This window comes from Cyrtonyx montezumae, unplaced genomic scaffold (genome assembly GCF_038088225.1).
Source record: "Cyrtonyx montezumae isolate F1298 unplaced genomic scaffold, pur_monq_1.0 scaffold_3, whole genome shotgun sequence".
Lineage (NCBI taxonomy): Eukaryota > Metazoa > Chordata > Aves > Galliformes > Odontophoridae > Cyrtonyx > Cyrtonyx montezumae.
In genome coordinates, this window is record NW_027072034.1 from 112,941,014 (window position 1) to 112,967,601 (window position 26,588).

At 41.1% G+C, this 26,588-nt stretch overlaps 2 protein-coding genes across 3 annotated transcripts in view; both read right to left on the bottom strand.

Moving 5' to 3' along the window:
• The window catches only part of HMOX1 (heme oxygenase 1), a 456,522-nt gene that overhangs the window by 33,330 nt on the left and 396,604 nt on the right, over nucleotides 1-26,588 (bottom strand). The gene's annotated exons all lie outside the window — the stretch shown is intronic.
• On the bottom strand, nucleotides 685-13,966 carry HMGXB4 (HMG-box containing 4). Of its 2 annotated transcripts, none has more exons than XM_065743047.1 (11): nucleotides 13,779-13,966; nucleotides 11,551-11,656; nucleotides 10,878-10,981; nucleotides 9,859-9,934; nucleotides 7,752-8,881; nucleotides 6,590-6,671; nucleotides 6,060-6,124; nucleotides 5,672-5,777; nucleotides 5,039-5,208; nucleotides 3,947-4,069; nucleotides 685-1,936 (listed from the first exon to the last, which is right to left on the bottom strand). In XM_065743047.1, exons 2-11 carry the CDS (start codon nucleotides 11,579-11,581, stop codon nucleotides 1,892-1,894), a joined length of 1,932 nt encoding a protein of 643 aa, XP_065599119.1. In that variant the 5' UTR covers nucleotides 11,582-11,656; nucleotides 13,779-13,966; the 3' UTR covers nucleotides 685-1,891. The 2 variants fall into 2 exon arrangements, with proteins under 2 accessions (XP_065599119.1, XP_065599120.1); XM_065743048.1 differs by lacking the exon at nucleotides 13,779-13,966 and adding an exon at nucleotides 13,498-13,593.

Below are 26,588 nucleotides of genomic sequence, written 5' to 3' on the forward strand. Positions count from 1 at the left end.
TGACGACAGCGGCCGCCGCCCGACGCCGATGCGCTTGGGCACGGGCGGCTCGCGGCGCTCGGTGGCGGCGGCAAGGAGCTGCCGAATGCGCTGCAAACGAATGACGGCACTCGCAAGCGTTACAAAAGGAATTCTATTGTAAGGACAGTACAAAAAAGTTCGTGTTGTAACGGAGTCCGGATCAAACGGCGAGGAAATAACAAAAATAGAAAAACTGCTATGTCTTGCCAAAGTTTTCCCTCTAGTACCAAATACCACAAGATACAGATTATACAAAGTGTACAAATTTTAAGTACAAATACAATACAGTGGGGCTGAGTGCGTTTGTCTCTCCCCGGAAGGTTTCCATTGTAGAGAAGACAAAGCTGGAGAGGATCCCTCTGTCCCTTTGCACAATAGTCATGCGTCGTTCAAATGCATCCGCGCCGCTCTGGGGCTCAGGTTAAGAGCACAGGGTCAGAGCACCTGGCTACGAGGCTGGAGCTGCTGGAGGAAAGCTATGTGAGCGTTCACATCACCATCTCCCCCACGTGTTGCCAACGCACGCTGCTGCACACAGAGCTGACTCCTGCAGGAAGCGTGCCGAGGAAAACCTGATTCGTATCTTCCACCGCTCGCCGAGGGAGGGATTTTTGCTTTTAAATTATGTATATATATATATACATATATATGTACATAGTAATATACAGGATAAATTAAAATCTGCTAGAGATACCAGGCGAAGTTAAATACATATGACATGAACACCACATACATACATACAGACACACAAAAGCCTATACGAATATCAGGTGCCTTCCTGCAGCTCTCCTAGAGGAGCAGAAAGCCAAACACCAAGTATGTGGCAGGAAAGAAAGGAGACTGGTCCTGTCAACACACACGTGCCTCAGCCAGCTGTAACTGCTTCAAACTGGCAATTAGCCACCATCCCACAGCAGCACCACGGTTCTTTCAACGCTGCTGGTGAGAGATGGGGGTCAGCAGTCTCAGAAATCAGGGCTGTCTGTTCATGAACCAAGTGTAAGATGAGCGGAAGCAATGCATTTGTTTTCCCATTTGCTATCACTCTCCATCAAAGCAGGCTAACTGCACCCTGGAAAAATCAGTTCATTCTCTGGAGCCAATAAAGTCACACCAACACTAGTGATGATTTGGGCGCAAGTCCATAAGAAAAGATCAAATTGTCATCTTCAACTTCATTTCAAATGCCAGCTTCCAGACTGGTAAGCTGACACTGACAATTTTCAGTTATTTACTGACTGAAGAGGGAGGGGGCTTAGAAGATGCAATCAAGAGGCAAAGCCCTCTGTATCCTTGATCAGCTATTGAGCTTTCCCCTCAAGCACACTTCAAACTCAAAAACAGAAATGGGGCTGGTGATGAGTTCAGTTCTATTCCTTGGTCCAAAATATTCTACCATCTCTACCTGCTCATGGGATACTCTTAAAGGGTCTCACCAAACTGTTCAACCCCCTGCTTCTGAAGTGATTTCAGCTAGAGAAAGCTCCATCCTCAAGGATGGAGATTCAACAACCTCTCTGGGCTACCTGTTTCAATGACCACTCTAACATTGCATGTTTTTCCTTATATCCAGAAGTACTTTCTCTGGCTGCTTCCCCCATTAAAGGATCTGTGTTTAAGGCTAGTATCTCAAAATCTTCCTGAATTCTTTGTACAAATTACGACCATATTGGATCACATTTTATCCACTGAGAGTGTATGGTTCTCTCAGCTTCACAACATTTCGTAAAATACGATCCTATGCATATATAATATACATATATAAAATGTTTAGAAACACTACACATGGAGCCCCTAGGGAGTGCCGGTGTAACGCACATGTAACAGGTCAGTTACGCAGAAGTTGAGTGAATCCCAGGATCTTTCCCCATCAAAGTCCAGGCATGATGTAAGCGATGTTGTCTAGTGTGTTAGACTGGGGAAAAAAAAATCAAGATTTTAATGTCCAGGAGTGACTCAAAATCCCCCAGAATGATACAGATAAGGGTATGAAGCATATTCATTTGCCTTACAAGTTACCATATCAAAAGACAAGCAAAGCCATCAGTACCCTACCACTGTTAGGCTTATTGTCGCTTATTTGGAAACTTTACTAGGCACAAAAGCAGCCTCAGTACTTGGAAGCACTTGGAAACAAAATGGTTGAGGCTTTCTTCAAGTGACCTCTTCCTAATGAACCTTACACTTTACCTTTAAAGTTGAAACAAACCACATTGGCTATGTCACATCATCCACATGGAAGATGTGGTGAAGTATTTAAGTGATCAAAGTTGTATGATGTGAAAAAAAAACCATTAAAAAACAGAAAAAAAACCAACTCAAACACCAAAAGTCCCTGACTTCATTCTCACAAGTCTTTAAGCCATTCTGCAGTGTATAAGAGAAAAATACCTACTAGCTAGTAGGGTGTCAGAAGGGAAAAAGAAGTGTTCCTCCAGTTTTCCCTGCAAATTTAATAGAACTCAGAGACTGAATCCTTTTTTAACACATGCGAAAACAACACCAATCACTATATTATCTGTATGTCTCTTCAAATGTAATATTTCAGTAACCTCAGATCTATGGCTGGGTGGCTGAAGGCGTGAAGAATACTTGCCTTTTAATTGCCAAAGATGGAGAACTGGATCTGTACCAAGGGTGATTCTAAAATTTAACAATGCCACCTGCTGACCGAAACGATAAACTGCATACTACGTGCAATACGACCACTGACAATTTTATTCCTCTTAAGGTATCTCTGTCTTCACATACCTGACTGTAAAAATCAGAATAATTTCTTTATTATCAAGTTTGAATTCCAGCTTCCAGAAGTGACAGGTCAGTGCCTTATTTCACCTACAGCATCATTGCTCTTTGTAACAACAAATTGATCGAGTTTCCAAGATACGTGCCATTAGTCATGTGGAAAAGGGGTGTAACTTGTTCTGAATTAACTTGGCTCGCAAGGAGAAAAGCATAGGATGTTTTTGTATGGCTTATAATGGGAACACCCTGTTGACTCAGCTTTTGTGCATACAGACAGTTTGTAGGAGCTCACAGCCTGAGCTCTCTGATTTGTTCTTGTTGTCAATAGTATCTCAGAATGTATCAGTGATTGGGCTGTCCTGTCAGAACACGCTAATTCATATCCCATTTTTGTTATTCTCTTGTCCAGATCAGAGATTTTATTTCAATCTCTCAGCTTTTGAAGACTACAAACTTATTTTTTGTTTCTGCTCTACTTTATCACTTATTCACGCCTCCTGCTGGAGGTACAACTTCAGAATCAATTTATAGTGCTGCCATCTTAATCTACGTTCACACTGTGCTACAGTGAGGTTACAAGTTGTTGCTAAATCAGGGCTCATTAGCAATTGTAATTTAATGTGGAAAAGAACCTGTAGCTACCCAGTTCCTTAGAACATGAACTATTTTCCCTTCCTTGGATAAGGAAACTGCTACATGTGAAAGGCCCTACTCAGTTACATTAGGAACCATAACGCAGATCATGTTATTTTCTATGTTGCTAACTCAATACAGGATGTATGAATAATAGAAAGCAGCTGGAAGATGCTTTTTGTATTTTTAAGGAAAATTAGAACTTTCAAAAATAGCAGTATGTGTACAGGTGCTTTTATTTAATTTAGATAGATTGATTCAGTCACTAAAACAGGACCTGCATGCACTGCAAACAATGGAACAAATATTAGGACAGTTCCCAGGGAGAAAAAAAAAAAAAAAAGTAATGCAATGTTGTACAATACCCTGCAACACTGACTTCTTAAAGAATTTCCAGAAATGCCCCTCACTAAAAATGCTTGACCAATAACACTTAGTGACTGCACTGGAATTATAATTGTATTTTAAGACTGATTCATCAGAAAACCCTAACCGGTCTTTACTGAAATTAACAGGGCTAAAATGGACATAACCATAAGGAACTTACCAAAACATGCTTAGGGCAGCCGTTCAACTCAGGTAGTTGTGTGGTCAGGCATGCTAATGGCCCCAGTGCACAGAGGATAGAATCCAGAAGCACCGACAAACTTCCGGAAACAGCCACCATTCCCTGAAAGTAAGGTAAGAAAAATTAGATAGGGACAAGCAGTGGAAATACGAATCCTTCACAATTCTATTTATTCACATTCACACTAAGTATCCTCACTACTGAGCTCCCCTAGTCCGCTTCTGCTTATTTACACAGAGGCAAAGCCATACCAAGCACTTCAAAGAGAGACTGCTGGTTCAAACAAACAAACAAACAAGCAAGAAAGCAACATTCTCATGTAGGAAAAAATGTAGTAAACAGCAGTAAATGTTGGAAAGTTGTCAGCTTTGTGTACAATTTAATACCACAGTTTATGCTGTGTAATTTCCTTGCCATTTTGTACCTCCTGCTGTATATTAACTGAAGGCAATAATGCTTTATTACTGAAATCTAAAGAGACTCCAAGTCTTTAAAAATGCTTTAGTTATCAATATGCTTTCAAAAAAGGGAATGTGTCTGCCTGCTATTCTGTGAAGGAATTGATTTTTACTCCATTTGTTCTTTTGAAGAATAACCTCAATGAGGTTATACCAGAAACAAAATGCAGTAACATTTACTTTATTGCTGTTATAACAGAAAAGCACAGTGAAATGAGATGACCTAATTAGCCACAAAATTGGCTGATATTTATTATTTTAGCCAAATATGTCCTCTGCTTACAAGCTGGGCTGAGTTCTAAAACTGTGTGTGTGCATCTGTGGGCATGTATGCAGATAATTACTATCATGTAACATTAGGAAACTACTGGAAAATATGACATCTACTACATTACCATGTAATTTGAAATAATAGCAGTGGCTAACCAAAGCACTGGGAGCATGATACTACAAGAAAACAACAGGACAGGCTAAAACATCTTGATACAGGCCTTCTCTGATGGTTTGTTTGTTTGATTGTTTTTGTCTAGGGCTTGAGACAAAATAGTAACCCCGCCCCAGTCCTGTGTGTGATTGCGTGATATCACTGAGACAGTGTTGGGGACAAACTCACCTCTGTTTCCTGCAGTCTGTGTCCAATGAGGCTCAGAGATTCACCCAGCAACTGTAAGTGTGCAGCTACATCTATAGGTTCTGTCTCAGGGGCTTTGGCTGGTGAGGAAGGCAACACCACAGTGCTGGTGGGAGATTTCTTATGCGGGGAAACAGCTCCTGGTGGAGAAGCTGGAAGCAGAGGAATTCAAATTCTGTATTATCTGCTTGCATTCTTATACTTAGAAGCCTATTTACTTTCTGAAGATCAAATATCAAAGGTATTAGATACTTAAACAGTTACGTGGGCCTTTGGAGAACAGAGCCTGCCTTCAACATTGTGCAAAGCAAGTACCTCAGCTGAGAGTGATTTGATAGGTTCGGGAGATTTGGTAAACGGAGATGCCAAACCAACAACAACCCTTTTTCATATTGCAGCAAGATATTCCCACTAGAATTTCCCTGAGTCCTGCTTCTTATTTCAATCCCCGATTTGCTAAAACCAATACCATTCTACTAACTTGACTTTTTGAAGTGCTGATATTCTTGCTCTTGAAGAAGCACTGTTGTTGAGTGATGAGTTAAACATAAAGACACCACCTTTCCCACTCCAAAATAAACCTGACAAGTAGAGCAAATACAGTGCGGTAATTACCTTTTATTTTTGGAGCCCCATCTGAAGATGATGCCTTTCTCTTCACAGTGGTGGCCTCTGCTTTATTTTGCTTGTGTTGCAGATACTGAGCTTTCTGTTTCCAGATCTACAGTTACCATGGTATAAAAAGATTAATAATGTTAGATAATTCTTTTACCTGATGCCAAGACCTCAGGGCAGAGTAACGTTACGTAGTCAAGTGGTGAAGCAATGCCATGACAAGTAAATGGATGCTTTTATGACTACATGGGCAAAATGATCCATTTTCCCACAGTCTGGGGACAGAGGTAACATTTTTTAAGGTACTGTGGCAATAATGCTGTCGTGTTCTGACTTAAGCACCGAGTTTACAAAAATCATTTCACAAAAATATCTCACACACACTTACCAGTTTATCCTTGTCAGGTAGCTGCTTCCACACTTCTGCCAGCTTTTTACTAAGGTCTCCAAAATCTGTTAGGAGGAAAAATAGAAATACTCAAAATAGGTTAAAGGATAAAATCACAGTGAGGACACAAGGAATTTATGTGTATTTCAACAATGTGAAAAACTGGCCAGTGCATACACATTTAGAAAGCAATGCCTTTCACAAGCAGAACATTCCACACTACCTGAAAATTATTTCCATTGTGCACTTCCTTACTCTCAGTGACACAGGGACTACAAGATCAGACATGCATATGCAGAAAAGTAACACAAAGAAGAGAACTCTTCAAGTAAATGAAGGGAAAAGTAGGTAATCTCTTAATCCAAATTCACAGCTTGGTTAAAACACAATGAAGCAAATTATAAAATCATTTTCTGTCATGTTTACTTCCTCAAAAATCCAGAGGTTGATATGAGAGAGAAGGTACATCCTGCTAATGAATTAGAATGTATTATCAAGAGAAGAGAAGAGAAGCTACATTTTTCCCTCACCTATCCCAGGGTGCTCAGACACAATATTTGTACGATATTCCTTACAGAATACTTGATAGGCGGACATGTTTTTCTTCTTTGGCTAGTCAGAAGAAAAAAGGAAACAAAGATTTTTATTTATAAAGAGAAATACTCAATTTTATTAATAATTTGACATTTATTAAAGACTTAAAGAAAGACACTGTGATTAGATAAGAAAGATAAAATAGCCATTTCACATGTTCTGGCTGAATTTAGCAGTTTTGAAAACAATATGAACTGGCCAGAACCAGTTTTAACATAAGATGTATTTTGCAACATCTATTGATGTATTTCATTCCTAAGTCAAGTCTTTTGCTATTCTAAGTCCAGAAGCAACATATAACTCTGTAAACATATCTCAGTTTTAAAATTTAAAATGAAAAGAAAAAAAAACCCACAACTCCACAACTGCCATACTATTCACAGCACCAACATGGATCTGTCAAAGCAGTTCAGTTTTTGTTCTATTTCAGTTCATATTTTGTTCTTTCTAAATGATTCTTATGGATCTCTTCATATTTTCAGGAAAACGGACTATACAAGTACACTGATAACAGTGGCATAAACAGTTGTCAAGCTCTGATCAAAGAAAACACATGTAGCAGAACAGCTGAGTAAATTCAGGCTGTGTCTGCCCATTTGCTGACACAAAACAATACTCGTCTCTGTGAATGTACAAAAACTGCTTTTCCCTATACATATACATTGAAAATTATTCTGACTGGAAATCTTAATGGATAAATAACTTCAGTCTTTCAACTTAGAACTCCTTCTTCCAGGAACTGTCATGATGGACTACATGACAGCCAGACCAGCGCAAAATTCTACTGGTAATAGCCAGAATCAGCTACCTTAGAAAATGATGTAGTTGTGGTATGATCTGTACCAAGTATATCAAATATAATGTTTTCAAAGGAGCTATTTTGGATAAAGACTACCTGTGTCACAAAACAAAGAAATAAACGACCAATATTCCTTTTGCTATAAACTTAAAGCACAGTAATCAAAACATTTCTGCCAAACATACTGTGATAAAACCACTGATGCGGGCATTATTTATACTTCAATTTAACATGTTTGTAACATTGTGTAATCATCAGTACCCATCACCCAATTTCTATTTCCCCTCATTTTTCCTTACCTTTTCTCTTTCTCTGTCCCTTTCTTTTTCTCTTTCTTTTTCTTTTTCTCTTTCTCTTTCCTTTTCTTTTTCCTTTTCTCTTTCCTTCTCTCTTTCTCTTTCCTTTTCCTTTTCTCTTTCCTTTTCTTTTTCTCTTTCCTTCTCTTTTTCCTTTTCTCTTTCTCTGTCCTTTTCTTTTTCTCTTTCCTTTTCTTTTTCCTTTTCTCTTTCCTTCTCTTTTTCTCTTTCTCTTTCCTTTTCCTTTTCTTCCTTTTTCCTCCTCTTCTCATTTTGTCCATCTGAGTGAAAAACAGTAGGATGAGGTGAAGGAAGAACATAGGGAGTGCTGGGAGGAGGTGGTGGTGATACTGTTATTTCTGTTACTGCCACAGAAGAGTGCCCAGAACTCCTTTTAGACTTAGAGTGCTTCTTCTCTCTATGTTTCTCCTTGTCTTTTTTTTTCTTACTTTTTTTTGACTTCTTCTTCTTCTTGATTTCCCGGTAGGAGTCATCTATCACTAGCTCACCAGCCTCCAATTCCCCACCAGAAGAGGATCCCGATTCTGGTGGTGCCTCCATACCTGAAAGCTCATATTCACTCCCATGGCCTTCTGAAAAGACAGATGTGTCAGCACCAAAACTTTCAGAAGGAGGATGAGAGTCTGGAGGTCTGTGCTTCTTCCGAGATGACTTCAGGAAGCTATGCAGTTCATGACTCAGATGGAATGACCCTTGCTCGTCTCGAGCTGATTTCTTTGAAGATTTTTTTGAGAAAGAATCATCATCTGTTGCACTGCTTTTCTCTTTTGGTGAAAGGATAAGCTTCATCTTCAAGCCATCAGGCTCACGAAGAGTAAGTGTCTCTGTGTTCACATAAAGAGGTTTCATTTTTTTAGTTTTGTGGTAGCTGCCATCATCCACTGAGTGCTCTGTGCTGCTTCCACTCATCTTCTTCTTGTGGTGCTCCTTTCTGCTTTCAGAATGCCCAGAGGAAGAATAAGATGATTTTTCAGAGGTCTTCTTTGAAGGCTTAGAGCTTGTGGCTAAAGGTGTGTTGATAGCCTTGAGTAGATCCATGTTTTTATCAGTGGAGGATGGGCTAGAAACTGCTTTTTTCTTCTTCTTTGATGGTAGATCCAAAGATGAAAGACCTGACAGAAGTCAAGAGAAATGCTCATCAAGACAATTCTCTTAAAGATAGCATTACACAAACCAGAAGTGAAGTGGGAATCCTGCAATACTTATTATTAGATAAGTGATTTTCATCTTGGCTGAAGGGGGCCTCTGAAACATGCAGTCAGCTCAGTGTGTCCTTACAGATACAATCCAGGAGCTGTAACACCAGCGCTGGTTAATGTACTTAATGAAGAAAGGCAGACTGGAAAAGCTCTTGCATTTCATCAAAGTTTGTATTCTATCATAAACCAGCAAATTTGATAAAAATGTATCTTACAGAGCTTGAAATACTAAAAGCTTGTAACATCACTTTTATCCCTGGAGAGACCAATGAACTGAAAGCATAAGCTTTTTTATTCTGAAAACAGACTTTTTACTAATTTCAGCTTGTAAAAATATTCCAGAAACTTGGCTTTCTTTTTGCACTGGGACAAAAATAAATCTTTAGCCTCTTCAGCTTTTATGAATAGGATTGTCAATTTCTGGGAGATTTTTTCATTGTGAGAATAATGCTTCTGTGTTCAATATGAACCCCAATGCAATCATATTGTATTCTGACACATTCTATTCTTATAAATTCAGATAAATTAATTAGCACTATCTGCAAATAAGACTACAGCTTGTAATGCAATAGGGAAAAAAAGAATGCAAATGCCAAAAAGGAAGGCATGAGCTAGAAAATTACAACTTGTCAGTGAAAAGATGAGTGGAAGATCTCTGCTCCAACAACAGCAACTTGTTAAGATAAACTCCAAAAACATTCTTTACTGATCTTTTGCTGTTTGGTGTAGCAGAAGTCTCAACAGTCAGGTATCTGACTACTTGTCCTATGACCAGCTGGTGCACTTTCCCCCTGATAAAGTACTAACCAAAAAGTTTGATGGGTTTAACAGCATCCTTTCCTCAAGGTCATTATTCATTAGCCCCTTCCCCTGTCTAATTGCTATCTTACCCCTGGAGCAGAACTCATCGGAGGAATGCTTCCTCTTCTTTTTGTGATGTTCTGTCCCTGGAAAGAGCTCACTGTCCTAGAATTAAGAAGAATAAAAAAAGCTGACAAATAAGATGGAAATAACATGAAATTCACTTGGACTGCTGACACAGATAATAATTGGTGGGTGATGTCAAGAGATACTTGTACTATTATAACTCCAAGTAACCCTATGTATGAACCAGTATTCTTATTCCAGGTGCTAAATCGGCAAAGAAAACATAGTATGTCATCAAGGGCTCATAGTGTAGGTTTAAGGTAAAAGGCAAAAAGCATGGTAAAGATACATGAGAGAACTAAAAAAGGCAGTTTTTAGGTTTAAATGTTTGTGGCTTTTTTTTGGTTTTAAGTAGCTTTCGGCATCCCAGTCAACTAAGAGGCATCAAGCTTTCTGTGTAAATAGCAGTACAACAAGATAATAAGTAAAATGAAATACAAATCACTATAGGGAATCGTCCTCCAGTAGGAGAATTAATACACAAGAATACTTCAAAAATATATTTGAGAATGCTAAGAAACAGACAATGAAAGACAGCACTTGGACGTTAGCTGATGAGTTGTTAAAAGACAGACATCCACTTCTTAATCAAGCTAAGAAGTAACTAAGCATGCACAGGCTGTCAAGCCTTAAACATGAAGGTGAGAAGTACATATTTCATATGCTGAAGAAGATAAAAGAAGTGAATTCCAACTAAAGTCATTCAAACTATCTCAGAACATGCAGGGCTGTATACCAAGACTAGTACAAGATACTACTGCCCTATTTTCTGAGGAAAAAAAAAGTCAGAATCAGTTTTACTTGAGACTGACTCACTCCATTTACCCAGCAAAGCTACTGAACAATTCAGAACACGATTAATGGCTCTTGCTTCTTTTACAGGAATTTTTCTATACAAAAGGACTTTTAAGCAACTCATCCCATTCTGTCTCAAGCTTAATATACTTTCTTACACCTTCAACATATACTAAGTCTTTCTGACCTGAGATGTTATCCTCTCCTCCTCCTGCATTAGATCCTTGTAATACCGCTTTTTTTCTCGATGTGTTCTGATGTCATCAGCACTTCGTTCACCCTCTAGGAATTCTAAGATTAATGTGAAAAGAGAAAAGAAAGAAAAATGAGATACCACGTTGAGAGACAAAAGACACATGGACTATATACGAAATAAGACAGCAGCAGACGTTGACACAAAAGGATGCACAAAACCCAGCAAGCACTAGGGACTAACGTTCTGTACTCTCTGACATGGGACAGGCTTCACTGCTCTAACACGAGTTCTCAAGATTTCATTTCTAATCCTTGTAGATTTCTTTCTGAATTGCACTTAGAAACGCTACGATGACTAACCATACCTCTGGCTTCCCGTTTCATTGACCTGTCTGGGAGAAGAAAAGCTGCAGTAGCAGAGTTCCCAATCGTGGTGTTAGCACTAGAAAGTACCACCTGTTTCTCTAATCCTATTACTTTCCATCTGGAAGTCAAGGGCTTAGGATCCTGCAGAAACTTGTTCAGATTAAATTTAAGGGTTAATACCCTCCAGTGCTCCACAGGAGTAACATCCTTTCCCACTCTCTGACTTGATGGCCTGGAAAGAGCCGCAGAGGGCACCCTTTTTCTTGGCTACTCCCTCTGAGATTATGAAGCAGTCATACCTTCTTTCTTCCTGGAGTCATCATAAGCCATGGTGGTCCTGCAGGAGCCTGAGAATACGATGCCACGTCTGGGCTCCTTCCCCTGTTCCCATCTACAGGAAAAGTTCTGAGAAACAGAGAAGAAAAATAACCCTCCCATAAAGAAGAATCACAATGTAAAATGGGAAACATCCCCTGAACAAAATGAAGATTCTCTGGAAGACAGTGGAAAAGGAAAGTCTTCCTCCTCACTTGTCCTTAAAGTGTGATAGAATTGTTTTTTAAATTAAGATGGAGATATTTTTTTCTAGTTTGGTTATTTTTAAAAATTGTAACAAGACTGCCTCTTCCTTCTAAAATCACCATATCACTTAAAAATTTATCCACAGAAATGGAAAGAGGGGAGAATATAGCTGTTTGATTTTTGTCACAAGCAAAACTGTACCTGAAATTGTATTAAAGACATGCTTTGTCAGAAACCACTGTAGCAAAGAGTGAGATACCTAAAGAGAAATAACAAATTCTTGAATTTCAGATAAAGCAAAGGAAAAGACAAAAACAGACAGGAATCATTGTGATTTATAAGGATTACTTCAATCTTCCGAGCTTAAGGGTTGCATGTTCTGTAGTGTGTACATCTTACTGTGTACATCTCACTGGGTGTACATCTTACTGATGAGTTTCCTGACACCACTGCAGCCATTCTGAATGTCAGCCTGGGAAAGGAATCAAAAGAAAGTGCGTCCTTTTGCTATGACTTCTGCAGCACCTTTCCCCCTGTCAGCTTCCAAATTCCAGGTCTCTTCTGAGTTACTCCATTCTATAGCTGCTAGCATACAGGAGGACAGTACCATTTTGCAATAGTTGCACTTGGGTTCTCTGAGGAAACTGATTTTGTTTTTCAAAAGTAAAGTAAGCAAATAGCTTAACATGAAAAGATGACCTTTTCTCATAAGTGATTAAATCAATTGCACTTAAATGATTTTTTATTGTTTGCATGTGGAAGCTCAGCCACATGCAACCACATTTAAGTTACATGGAGATCAGGGAATTTGTGCTACATCTCTGTGTATACATAGATTTAATGAACAAATGGCTGAGAACGTACAAAGCATTCATCTTATCGTGGTCATTTATGTGAAAGAACAAAGTTGCAACTAACTCCAGCTAAGAGATACACAAATGTTTCTGTTGAAGTTGGTGAGAATTCAGAACGCCTCTTGGGAAACCACTCAACTCCAGCTGCATTAGGTCACTATTCCGACCACTACAATGTTGCTAGTAAACACTGCAATTTGAAGGCAGAATTTATACCTACGTCCAACAGCACTGTGCTTCACAAGCATCTTGCCACTTGAGGGCTGACAATCTTCAAGGAGATCATCTAAACACCTCTTGATGCTCAGCTCTCTGTGATCTGATGGATCTCAGCAGGAGCCCGCAAAATACTGAAGCATCATGCACAGGGCCTACTCTAAACATTGAGTGTGGTAAGGCCCTGGAACAGGCTTCTAAGGGCAGTGGTCACAGGCCCAAGCTGCCTCAGTTCAAGGAGCATTCATTCAGTGCTCTCAGACAGAGGCTCTGATTTGGGTGGTCTAGTGTGGAGCCAGGACTTGGACTCAATGATCCTTGTGTCCCTTCCAACTTGGGATGTTCAGTGATAAATACTGCAGCAGAACAAAGTTGATGACAGTCATTCAGGAAGAGCGGCCTTGGAGAAAGTGTGGGTAACACTCTCAGATGAACAGCCTGAATTTTTGGGTGGTCCAGCGTGGAGTCAGGCGTTGGACTCGACGGTCCTTATGGGTCTCTTGCAGCTTGGGATACTCTGTGGCACTATAACAGCTGTCATGCACAGCTTCCACTCCCTTTCCAAAACTTATGCAAGCTGCATTTGCCTGTAGATAACACCCAAAGGAACTTATATCCTAAACCCCGCACACACAGAACACAGCCTGAACTTGCCTTGCACTACAAATCCCCATTAGGTTCCAGCGCTGAGGAAACACTGGGAGCAGCGCTCTCCTCAAGCCCCCATTCCCTCACGCTCCCGGCTGCAGGATCGCGGCCCCGCGTGCTCTCCTGGGGGGCTGCAGCCTTTCGGTCCTCCAGGGGAGTACCGGCTCCGTCGCCTCGCTTCCCGCCGCCGCTCCCAGAGCCCGCCGACTCCCCACAGCCCGGGCTCACACGCGAGCCCCGGCCCCGTTCGCCCGCTCGCCCGCCTGCCCGCTCGCTCGCTCTCTCACCCAAGCGGGCCTCGGCCTCACTCCAGCCCGCGGCTCCGCCCCTGCGGCAGGCCTGGGCGTGCCCCCGCGGCGGCGAGCGCTGTCGGCCTGCGGTGCCGAACGGAGGGAGGGGAAGGGAGGAGGCGCGCGGCCGCCTCACTCCGCGCCGCCGCTTCGCGCCGCGCTGCCACCCGCTGCCGCCATCTTGGAGAAGGAGACAAGGGACGGGCGCCCAGGGGCGGCCAGCTGAGCGCCGAGCGCCTCCAACGGAGGGGCGGGGGTGGGGCAGGAGGAGGCGGGCGGGAGTGCCGAGCGCATCGATGAGGGGGCGGGGGCGTTTTGCGCTGTAGCGCGTAGGGACGTCGTGCAGGTTGGAAAAGAAATCTAAAATCTTAAGTCCAGGAATTAGGAGGGGAGAGGGGCCTATGTTTGTTATACTACATGAACATATAGTGTGATCTGTGCTACAGATAGTAAAAAGTTACTCAACCACAGCGAGCAGATCAATGTCTGCAAGTGCAGCCGCTGTAGCGTCGCTGTGTGCAATCCACCAGCTCTTAGGATAAGCACAAGAGCTGTGCAGAGGTTGCCATGCATGTACACATGCATGCCTGCTGCAGATAAAACTCTAAAAGCAATCCTTGCTGTCCAGCCCACAACCCAAAGAGAAATTGCGGTCTTCAACAATGGCAATGCCTGGGAGCACTTGGGTATGTCAGCCTAGAGGAAACGACAGCAAGTCAGAATAAGGCACTAGCATGGCTGGGAGAGGCTAGGTGCAGCCTAAAGGAATCAAGATTGCTTTGAAAATCAAAAGTCTAAATTACCCTGGTATTTGATGATGACAAGTATTTGATAATGATAGCCAGTAAGTGTGCAGGGAAGGTATGTTTAATATCCTGCAACATAGAATGAGAAAGGATTCAAGCTCCCCTACAGCTTAATGTTTTCAGCGCTGGATGGTTCGGGGGTATTAGAATGTGACAGTGATTGCTTGAGGAGGAGAGAGAATGAATTTGCGGATGAATTTGCAAAAATAAGCATATAGCAGGATACTTGCACATAAAGCTACTGAAGCACCAATTATTCAGATTTCCCTTGGTGAGATTTACATATGTTCCTTTCCTCCCCCATACACCTCCCCCAAAAAAAAAAAAAATAATAATAGAAGTAGTAGTAATTGCAATAGTAATAGTAATAACAACAATAACAACATGCAGTAATTCCTACTGCACTTCTCATCAGAGCAGAAATGTGCAGAAAAGCTCATTTCAATCATTTTAATTTTTCTGAGCTAATAAAAGGAACCAACCAACCAACACAAACCACTAGCATTTACTGGCTGCTTTTAAACAATTTAGTCTTTCATTGTACTAGAAAATCTAGAGATCCTTTCGGAGTGTACACCTGGATTATACAGGTCAGGTGGGGAAATGTAGGATGCTGACAGAAAATTCAAGAGTTGCAACTGCTTCAAATCCTTCACACCTGAGAGAATTTAATTTAATTTGTGTTTATGTTTACATTTATATATTTTTTTGGTACCCTTGAATTGGAAAAGTTGTAGTGAGGGAATCAGAAAATCAGAAGAGTCTCTGTAGCTTTTAAGACCTGATGTGCTGCATTAGTCAATCTCAGACTAATTTGAGAATATTCCTTATTGCTTTTACTCAGAGGACCTTGCATTCTTTTGCCTACATGACAGGAAGACAAACTGCTAAAAGGGTTGTTTCCTCAGGTGAACAAATAACACGGTGTGTTCCCTCATGTGTCTACTTAGCAATGAGATGCATATTATATGAAGAGCTCTTACCAATGCAGAGCATTTTGGGATGTGCATGTACTTCCTTATGCTTGATTTGAGATTAGTTGTGTGCTAGGGATTACTGCCCATTAAGCCATGCTACGGAGTGGTCATGCTTTTCCCACATTATATCCACCATCTGTTCCTGTCTGTCTGTTTGCTGCTTGCACTGAGATGCAAGTATCCAGATTCAGTAGCTCTCTTTTTGTTTCATGCTTTTTCAGTTCTTAGCCCAGTGACTCTCATGTGCAATGAGTATAAAAGGAGTGAACAGTAAAATGAGCACATGCCCACAGCCATATTATGTACAAAATTAAATGCAGCTCTCAGAGCTGTATGAACAATTTTCAGTTTTCCATCATAATTTGAAACTCCAGAACCTTTTTTTCCATCCTGTCCAATTTTTCTGTAATTTTTTCCTGGATTCCAAGATCATTTGACATTAATTGGAATGATACCTGGATTAAAACCCTGATCTCCACCTCTCCATGAAAAGTCTCTTCTGTTTTGCACAGGCATGCTACTATTCTCTGTGCACATTACAACTAGCTATCAAACTGTCCTTAAGAAGGGAGAAGTAAATGCATTTGAGAAATAAATGCATTTTAAAAGGTTATGGAAATTCTAATGGATGAAGTGACTACAGAGTTACAGTGGACTTCAGGTAAAATAAACATTGGATGACAATTTCCTCAGCTGTATAATTTCCTTAGTCTGATATATAAAGAAGGATTGAGTACTGTTTGAGTATAGACTTGCTTCTCTAGACATGCAAAATTTCAAAAGATTTGTTATCTGCATTGTTTCAGTATTGGGGATTGACTTAAATTACTTCCCATTTGTCTTCAGTTTCTGCAGGAAGCATTCATTTCTTCACTTCTTCAGCTGGGAATATAGTCATTAACAAAGCCACAAGGGTGTGTTCAGTCCTTTTTAACATCAGTACAACAGCCTGAATATCCCCTGAGCCACAGCATCCATCACAATGGACACTCACCTTCTCCTGCTTCTCCTATTCGCATGGTGAGAGAGATGGAAAGGCAACATCCTCCTCCATCTGGTGGGGAAACAAACTATGCATTACAGCTGGAGTAGTGGATTCCAGACAGGAAGAGTATGCTCAGGCCCTGAATCACATCAGTCACAAACTCAAATGTCCTACCAGGCATGGACTTGTGCACATCCTCAGTGTGGTCAGTACAGAAATACCACTTAATAGCCACAGGCAACATGCTGAGGGGACTTGCATTTGATGTTTTTTGGAGGGAAAGAGAACCCTATTCTCTTCAAATAATGTTGATGGGTCATGGCTATTTCTATGGAAGTAGGCTGCCTATTGGTTCTGCTTCTCACTAGAGATGTTGTAGCTGGAGATGAGAAATTTTGAGAAGAGCAGGAGACTTCACAGCACCCTGAAAAGCTAAAAAGTCATTGAAAGTTTTCAAGAAATGTGTGGATGGAGCAATGAGGGACATGGTTTAATGAGCGTGGTTGGATGGTTGGACTAGGTAACCTTAGTAGTTTTTTCCAACAGTAATGATTCTGTGATTCTATGAAAGTGACTATGGAATGTGGAGAGAGGCTGTCAACAGGATGGCGCTGCCCACACGACTCCTGGATTACCGGAACCAATGAAAATCGTGTGGCTGTGGTGTGCCATCATCTTCATAGCTACTGCAAAGATATGAGCAAGAGTCATAGTGCAGAAAGGGCTCCAAACTCCAAAAGTGTGTAGGCATGGGAAAGATAATAAGACAACGCATTGGTCCTGGGACCAGGTGAATAACAAGAGATGTCCTGTCCATCCCTTGTGCATTGTGGTGCTCAGGGACATAATTTAGTGGAGGGTTGTTAGGGTAGTATGGTTAGGATGTAGTTGGACTCGATTATCTTTAAGGTCTTTTCCGAGCTGAGTGATTCTACAATTCTATGATTCTATTGCAGAATGGTACATGTGTGGAGAAGAAATGGTGCTGCAAGGCATTTCATATCTTGCAGCTGCTTACACAGCAGGTAATTTGCAATGCTTTCAGGGTCACTGAACTAGATAAGATGCTCTAGGTCATCCAAGGCTGTTCCTTGCTTTGTGGGCACACTGTCATTCAATCCCCACTGTAAACTGATCGATCTTTATCTTAAAAGCAATCAAGTCTCTTCCTCCCACAACCTCCACTGAAAGGATGCTCCAGAATGTTGCTCTTCTGATAGCTGGAAAGCATCTTCTGCATACCAACCAAAGTTAATTCATGATTGGCTTGCATCCATTAGTTCCTGTGCCAATATTTTCTTTTAGCTAATGTAATTATTATCCCCTGTTTCTGTTTTCACTCTGATGTGTTTATAGAACCATTGTACCTCCTCTCAGTTCTCATTTTGCTGGGCATACTCCCCATTTTCCTTGTAGCTGGTAGGCTTCTCACTCCTCTCCCCAGTCTGGCAGCCTTGTGCTGGGTTTACTCCATATTGAATCCTTCTCTGAATCTCCGTTTGCTAAGTCTCAGCAGTGTTTCATGCAGCACCTTGAACACTTCTCTTACTCTTGGGGAAATGCTTACCCTTTTTTTATGAGTAGGAAATTGGAATACTTTCTTAAAACCTTCGGGTACAATTTTCTGATCCTTCCTGTATATTCAAATCCTATTCTTAGACGTTAATGAATTTTACAATGGCATTAATATATTAAGAGGTAAAATATACATAAAGAAGACACACTGAAAACAGTGGTATCTGGTTTCCTGTGAAGCATAGTATGTTGTTAAAAGAGCAGCAACAGTCAATTTCTTTATACTTTCGCCTTTAGTAACAAGGGAATACAGCAGCAAGGAACAAATGTAGCTTATCCCTGGCCTTTCAGGGACCAGGATAGAGCCAGCTAAGCCCTACATTTACCCTGTGACTACAGCACAGGTATAGTGGAGAAGAGACTGTTACTGCAGATAGGTGGCAGTATGGGCATCACATTGTGGGGTGAGCCACTACCATCATGCTGGTAGCACTGGGGTGCTGCTCATTAGGAGATGTGGAGTTGGACTTCCTCATGCTTCATTTCTCCATCGTGGCCCAGCTGCTGCAGGGCTGTATCCCCTTTCTTTCTTCTTTCTCACTTTTCCTCCTTGTAACACTGTTTTTGCTGAGGAAAGGAGAGAAAAAGTCAAGGTGCCAGTCAGACGTTCATCTGCATTCACTTGTAAAGAATCACCCCTTAGCCTTTTCCTTTTTCTCTCCTGATTCATTTTCTTCGAACAACTGCAGTATTGCCTACCAGCCCCCTTTGAGTGGAAATAAATTACTCCAGTAATTCTGCTAGAAAGTAGAAAAAAAATCAATTATACTCTTCAATCATATTCTTGCTTGGAGTTCAGCTTGGTGTTTCTTTGTGTGTATGTGATGAAGAAAGACTCGTGGAGGAAAAGGAAGCCACTGTAGCATCATGGATTATATTTCTTATTTGGAGTCCAGTCTTTCACTATTATCTGGTCTTTGTCACCATGTTTCCTGTCTTCAGTCTATCTCTTCTTAAACATCTCAAAATCTCCTTTCTCAGAAATGCCTTACAAAGTCAAATGATCTGCATACTCTGTGTGGCAGTGTGTGTCCCCTGAATCACATCTGTATCACAGCAAGAGCTGCAACCACTGCCATTCAACCAGACTGATGCATTAGTTTCACAAAAACAAGATCACAAATCCCACTAGTTTTATGGTTCTGTTGCACTTTATTAATTTCTTTTTTCAATAAAAAAATACTGAAGTTAGCCTTGCTACTTACATCACTAGATTACATGTTTTACAAGGGCTGCTCTGAAAGTAATCCCTCTTATTTTTTGATGTTGGCCCATGACATCAGGGGCAGATGTTGGTGGGATGGCAGTAGAGGCTGAACCTTTCCACCAAAATTCCATTACATGTTGCTGTGCAACAGATGATGGCAGAGGAGCAGTCTGACAAATTGCTGGAAGTGGATATGAAACAATAGTATGTCACTGAAATCCTCCAAGAAGCAAAAATGGTACCCACTGACATTCACTGATGCTAGTGAACATTTATGGAGACAAAACAGTGGATGTGAGCACACTGAGGTGGCCTGTGGTGGGTTATGGACATGGTGGGTCACTTCCATTGGTGCAAATTTTTATGACCTTGCAGGCTCTTATGTACCACTGGTGAAAATACATAGCTCATGGTGGTGACTGTGTTGAAAAATAGTGTTTTGTAGCTGAGAATTTGCTCTATCAAATAACATTATTGTGCTTTTTGTAAATAAATAGCAAGCTTTTTTTTTTTTTTTTTTTTTTTTTTTTTTTGGAGTGACCTACATATATGGAACTTAAGATGATTCCTCTTAAGTGAATGTGGCACAGACGAGAAAAATGGTTGTACACCCATGGCATATGTGAATGTTGAATATGCAGTTATGACTTTTAATCACTTTCAGTGAAGTGGAGAGCTACCTGTTTCAACCATGTCTGGAATTTCACTGAATTTCTCTTTAGGTGGATACCAGTGTAAACTATCTTGAATAAAAATTGATTGCTATACTGTACCAGATAGGCTGATCACAAGACTTGTTACATTACTGAATAGAACACAAGATGGAAACACCGCTTTAAGAAAATGGGAGATGCTTATGTTATTTGTTACTGGGGGAATCTTAGTCATTTGGCTTTTGTGTACAAGGCTACACATGGTGGTAGACAGATCTTGATTTGCTGAGACTTTCTGGAATCATCACGGAGAAGAAAGAGAAAAGTCCTTGGACTAAGAATAAGTGTAGCTGAACAGAGGCACAGTGAGTTTTTTGTGAGGTTGCAGTAGTATTTGTTAATAAACTTACATTTTACCATGACACAAGCTGAAAAAAAATATAATCTTTGCTGACTTGTAGGAGATCTTAAGGGTATGGAGCTACGGTATCGCAAGGTGGCAGAAGAGAGCAGTTTGACTGGAATGACTGCAGTCAGGACAATCACTGAGATAATGCTTGGGAAGATGCAGAGTGTAAGGTCTCTATAAAATGAGTTTTAACTGTAATTTCCACCAAGCAGACAAATCAGCTTTAAAGATGAGCTTAATGTTTTTGGTTTTTTTTTAATAGGGAGGGAGTACTGGGATGAAGTGTAAGTAAAAGCATGGATTAAACTTGCAATGAGAACATTTTCTGTATCATTCTGTATTCAGAAAACAGAATTTGACATATGTCAAGATGAATAAAATCATAGAATCATTATGGTTGGAAAAGATCTCTGAGATCAACCAGTTCAACCATCAGCCCATCCCCATCATGCCCACTGACCATGCCAGTGACTATTCCATTTCCTTGTCAGCCTGTTCCAGTGCAGCATGATTCTTTGAGTGAAATGTTTTCTAATATCCATCCTAAACCTCACCTGAAGCAACATTAGTCCATCACCTTTCATCCTATCACCGCTATGTGGGAGAAGAGGCCGATCCCCACCTCACCACAACCTCCTTTCAGGTTGTTGTAGAGAGTGATAAGGTCTCTCCTGAGCCTTCTCTTCTAAGGAGAACAGACTCCTAGACTGAACAATCCCAGTTCCCTCAGCTGCCTCCTGTAAGTCTTGTGCTTCAGACCCTTCACCAGCTTTGTTGCCCTTCTCTGGACACACAAATGAGAGTGGGAGCTCCCTCAGCTCAGAGCCCATTACAACCATGGAACAATATTTTGAAGTTTCCTCTTTTTTTCATTTATTTGTTGTTTAGATGGAAGCTGGGGGTTTTAACATCGCCTGAGGATGCTGGAGCTGTGACAGTCTGGGAAGCAATTTTGATCAGCCTCTCAGGGATCTACAAATCCTCAGAAGTTGTACACTATATAGAAAGGATAAAGCCCTCCCAAGAGGTGCTGGTCTCCTGTAGGCCATGCTGGCCTGTCTAACACACAGTTGTTCTGTTGAGAAGCCTGCAGTAGGATTTGGTGTTTCATAACTTCAGTTTCAGGTTGGGGGAGTCCCAAATAAGAAAAAACATTGCACATTTCTGTGAAGGACGTAACAGCCAATGTACATAGGGAGAGAAGGAGTAAGATTGTATCAGTGTATATCCCCGTCATAACTCATTCTCTTTTTAACACAACTGGTCTGGTAAGGGTATTGAATACTGGTGCAGTGCTTGGAGCTCAGAAAGAAAGGGATGTTTTATGGTGTTAAATTCAATTCACGGTTAAATGTCTCAGGTAATAGAAGCTTTAACCACATCACTTGAGAGACCATTCTATTGTCTGCTGGATTTCATAAGCAGGGAGTTTTCTTTTTTATTTAGTTGAGCTGCTTGCTTTTTCTGAAGAAATAAATGACCAAATAAAAAACAAATCTGAAAATCTCCCCCACTGAGTCTATTTCAGTTGTTGCTGTTTTTCTTCACATTTTCCTCCTTGAAATGCATTAGTTTCCAGTTGAAAGAACCTGAAGAAAAGATGATTATTACCAAGAAATTTGCAAATTAGCACAGCTCAAAACACCCCCACAGCAGTGTTCTAGTAAAATGAGTAAGGCTGGGCTAAAATCTCTACATATTTATTTGGATCATTCTATATTTAGACATAGAAATCCTATTACTGAGGGGAAATTTAAGACGCTTTAGATACATTTATCCTGGAAATAGGACTGGTAAATTGTAAGCTCTGATAGGTAGGAGGATGAGGACAGCAGCTAAGATCAAACAAAGAGAAAAGCAAAAGGCATTCTTTCTTTTCTATTAAGGGTATTTGCATATCTTCAGCACATTCAGCAAATGAATAGTTTCTGTAGATGGACAATATTAGTGGTTCAAGAGAAGTAAAATGCACGAAGCTTAGGATACGGGGTATTGCAGTGCCATTACACAAATCGATGCTGTGCCTTGAGCAGAAGCCTTCTGTTCAATTTAGACCACCTCAGAAGGAGGTGAGGAGGGAGGCTGAGTCACTACAATGAGCCTACATGTGGAAGAACTATAGAAATGTTGAATCGTTAGCAAAGAGAAGAAGAGGAGGGGTGGGAGAGGCAGACTGCATAAAATGCTGTGCAGGGGAAGAGTTGACCACTAATTGATTTATTCTTTTTTTTGGAGAACATCTCTGTTTCCTGAAGGCCAGGGTCTGAACAAAGCTCTAAACAGTGGTGGAAGTTTCTTTGTTAACTCTAGTGTAGTGACTAAAGTTTTAAGTGTATTTTTATTTGAATACTGCCATTCTGGAAAGGAGGAACCTACCATGTTCTAGTACAGAAGTCAAATTTGGATGTGGAGAAGTTGTCAATAAATGCTTCTCTGGAGACAAATGATCACAGAAATGTCAACTGCAGCATTTCTTTAATCTTCCTGTGAAGCAGTTGCTCCAGTCATTGCCATCAACAGTGTCTCAGCAATGACTTCTGCCCTCCTGTACACGGAGCTACACAACATAGTGAAGTCACCTAGCACTGAATTTTTCACCATATTCTACACTTTATTGCAGCTAAATTCACAGTTTACTGACATGTTATCTTGTGCTGCTCGCTAGTGCTACCTGCCAAGGTTTACAGCATCTTTCCTTAACCTCATATAGCTACAGAAGTCACCAGATGGCAGCAGAGTCATTTGTGGTCTCCTCTGTCCCGGTCACAGCTACGTGCTCTGGGTGCTCTGTAACAGCCACAGTTCCAAGTTTTGCAGAGTATACAAAGACATCTCTTCCTACTGAGAAAATACCTGCCTCTTTCTCAGGAGGAGGTTTATGATCTCCATTTGGTGCCTCCACGAAGGCTGAGTTTTAAGGGATGCTTCCCTATTTTCCTCCAGAGTTGCTGCTATTTATAGCTTGCCAGTGCCAGTATATATACATTCTAATGGCTTCGTTCTTATGGTATGCTATCAGCTGCTAGTGTATTGCAAGGCGACTAACTTAGTTTCAGCTAAGGGCAGAGACCATCTCCAGAACCAGGAAAGGACAAATGAGTCGGTCAGGGATGAAGTTGGCTAATGGGAAACTTGTGAATGGCTTTGTTTGCTTCTGCTCCATCGTTGTGTTGTTTTTTGCTCAGTAAAATGATAAAAATATAATGCTGAGAGAAATACCCCAAAGAATTACAGAAGTCAGGATGTATATATACACATAACAATCCTCAGGTTTCCCAAATTTGAAATATCACATTAAATTGGAAAAATTCTGACGCTTTCTCATCTACAGCAATTAGACACTGAAGCTCCATAGTAGCCTGATGTGTGGACAGGTAGGGAAGGGGATAGGTACATGGGCAGGAGAGCAGCTGGATAACAATTTCCATGCCATTTTGCTTCCTCTCCTATGAAACCTCATTGAACTTGAGCAGTTTCCTGGAACTATCCAGATGCTAGTGCCAGGTCCAGGAGAAAATTTCCTCTGCTAGCCAGAGAGCCTGGTCTCTCTGAGTCCAAGAGCTCCTTCCACATCTTTTCCAAGAGCTTCATTCTTATTCCCATATGTGTCAGTGGAAGGAATCCCTCAAATTGGTGCTTTTCCACTCATTTTTGGAGCCCTCTTTGCATTGCGAGAGATGCGGAAAAACAGTAAGCGGAAAAGAAAAACAGAGCACTTTATTGTATTTGGACACTCAGTTACTCACACATTTAGGGCTGCAAATATTCACTTACTTTTTCTTGCTCCTAGTTAACTTCAGCCATCCTGTTCTTCAGCTGAGATTGGGAGTTTGAAATAGACTTTAAACAAAAATACGTGCTCTGGCTTATTATGAGCATGTTTCAAAGGAAAAGTTGATTATACTTTCATTGGACTGAATGTATTCGGTTGCAGCAACTTTTATTTTTTCCAAACAAAGTTTTGTTATTCAGACAAAAGGCTAAATGTTATTCGCTATGCCAACATTTTCCTGTAACTCACTTTTAAAATAGCCTTTAGGATTTACATGAGTAAATCAAACATCAGGAAGAAGCTTGCAGGGGGGGGAAAAATCACTGCATTAGAGGCGATAAAATGAGAAATGAAAGAGATGAACATCAGTGCAAACTCATCAGCATCAGAATAAACTCAGAAATAGACATTCTACATTTCCATAATGCTGTCAGCTGCCACTACAGAGACAGGGATCTATTACCTCTGTTTATACTGCCGCTAACTTAATTTATAACAATTTATTCTATAAAAGTAGACAGTAACTTGACTGGTTGGGGGAAAAAAAGCCCTTTGTGCTGAAAATAAAAATGATAATGCACATAATAGATTTCTAAAAGTAATTTGAATGGCCGGTTAAAACACAAGGTTAGTTAAATGTATTTTTAGTAAATCTCAGCACGCATAACCCACTCTCATATGCACATTTATGGATGGATCGATAAAGGGGGAACATGGCACACTTACTTAATGTGATTAGATGGACTGAGGTTGGCGGACTGGCAGACTTTAATTTGGCTGGGGCTGCATGGGAGGAGGAAGTGGGAGCAATGCCCTCAGGCTGAAATCAGACACCTTTCCATGATTGGCATTGTGAGAAAACGATCTGATACAGCTTGATTCAAGTAAAATGAGCAACTCATGACATTTCTGTCCGGGTGGCAGAGAAGATGAGAAACACCATGGCATTCAGCCTGAGGAGGAGTCTGAATTCTATTGTGCAGTCAGACATAAATGTGTTTTGCTTTTGTTCTGAACCAGTCAACACAAGCCCCAAACCAGAAGCCTGCTGTTGTGCTAATGCCCTCCCTCAGCACAGCATATAGGACTTAGCCCTGTGCTCACCATCACTGCTCTGTTTTTGGTCTGGATGTGACTGCATTCTGCTGGATTGGTTCCCAAACAAGCTCAGGTCAGACTGTAAAGCATCATGAAGTTGTACCTGGAGATAGCCCTGTTCATTGCAGGGAAGTTGGGACTAGGTGACCTTTAAAGATCCCTTTCAACTCAAACAATTCTATGACTTTATGATTCTATGTTGGGATCTCAGCCCTTTTATGTGAGGTTGTGTCCAAGCTGGTTAAAACCTATGAACTGGCTCTTCTCTTGGGCAATGGTCCTTAGCCTCTTCATTTCCTCAGCAGGGGTCTGGACCTTCTCAGTAGCAAACAAGCTTCATGGTGAGAAGCTTACTCCTCTTAAATGCCTTTCAGGCCCCCTTAGAAGTAGTTCATGAGCCTCTAGGGGTCTATAAACCAGATGCAGGAAAGCACAGCCATGAAAAGTCTAAGGGATATAATCATCAGCTCACAGGTGAACATGTGCTTAAATGCTTTGCTGATCAGAAACAGACTGCTGAACCGGGGCCTTGGGAACTGCCTTGTGACTGCAGTTATTCCCTTTATGACAAGAAGCTGATCTTTGGGCCATGGTAGAATATGCTCCTGTTGCAGTACAGTCTGTTTTTGTAGGGGAAGAGAAAGGAAAACACACCTCCCATGCCTGTGGATAGTGCTGAGGTCCACACTGGTATCAGTCGGGGGGCGTACTGGCAGCGCTCTTGCCCCACAGCCAAAGTATGTTTTCTCTACCATGTGGCAGCTCACCTGGAACATACATGGCACCCAAGTCCCATCTGATGGCTCATAACATGGATGGTGGAAATGCCAGTCCTGAGGGAAAGCCTGGGATCTGTCATCTCCGGGGTACATTCGCAGCTTTGCCTGGGTCAGTGAAACATCCTCCTAATGGGGTGAGAGAGCACAGATGAATTTTCTGAGGGTTTCATCAGCTCCCTCAACAGCCTTTCCAATGCCAAAGAGGGAAGCAGACAACATTGGCATGTATACCAGCACTGTAGGAAGGAGGAGAAATCTCTTGGTGTGTGGTAAGAGATGGAAAGTCTAAGCCACAATGTCTTATGCAGCAGGATGCTACACTGTGGGAAACAGAAAGCAAGACTGGACAGAAGTCTATGGGAATGACAATGGGGAAAGTGCTGAGATGTGAAAGAGCAACATGCATGGCGAACTGAAGCCTTCTCAGCATACAATGTATACCAAGAAGAAGAAAATTGCTGGCTGTGATTTCAAACCTGATTGCTGCTCCTTCAAGGCTCTAGCATAACAGTTTGCTATGGACATGAAGGCAAGAGCTTGCTTGGA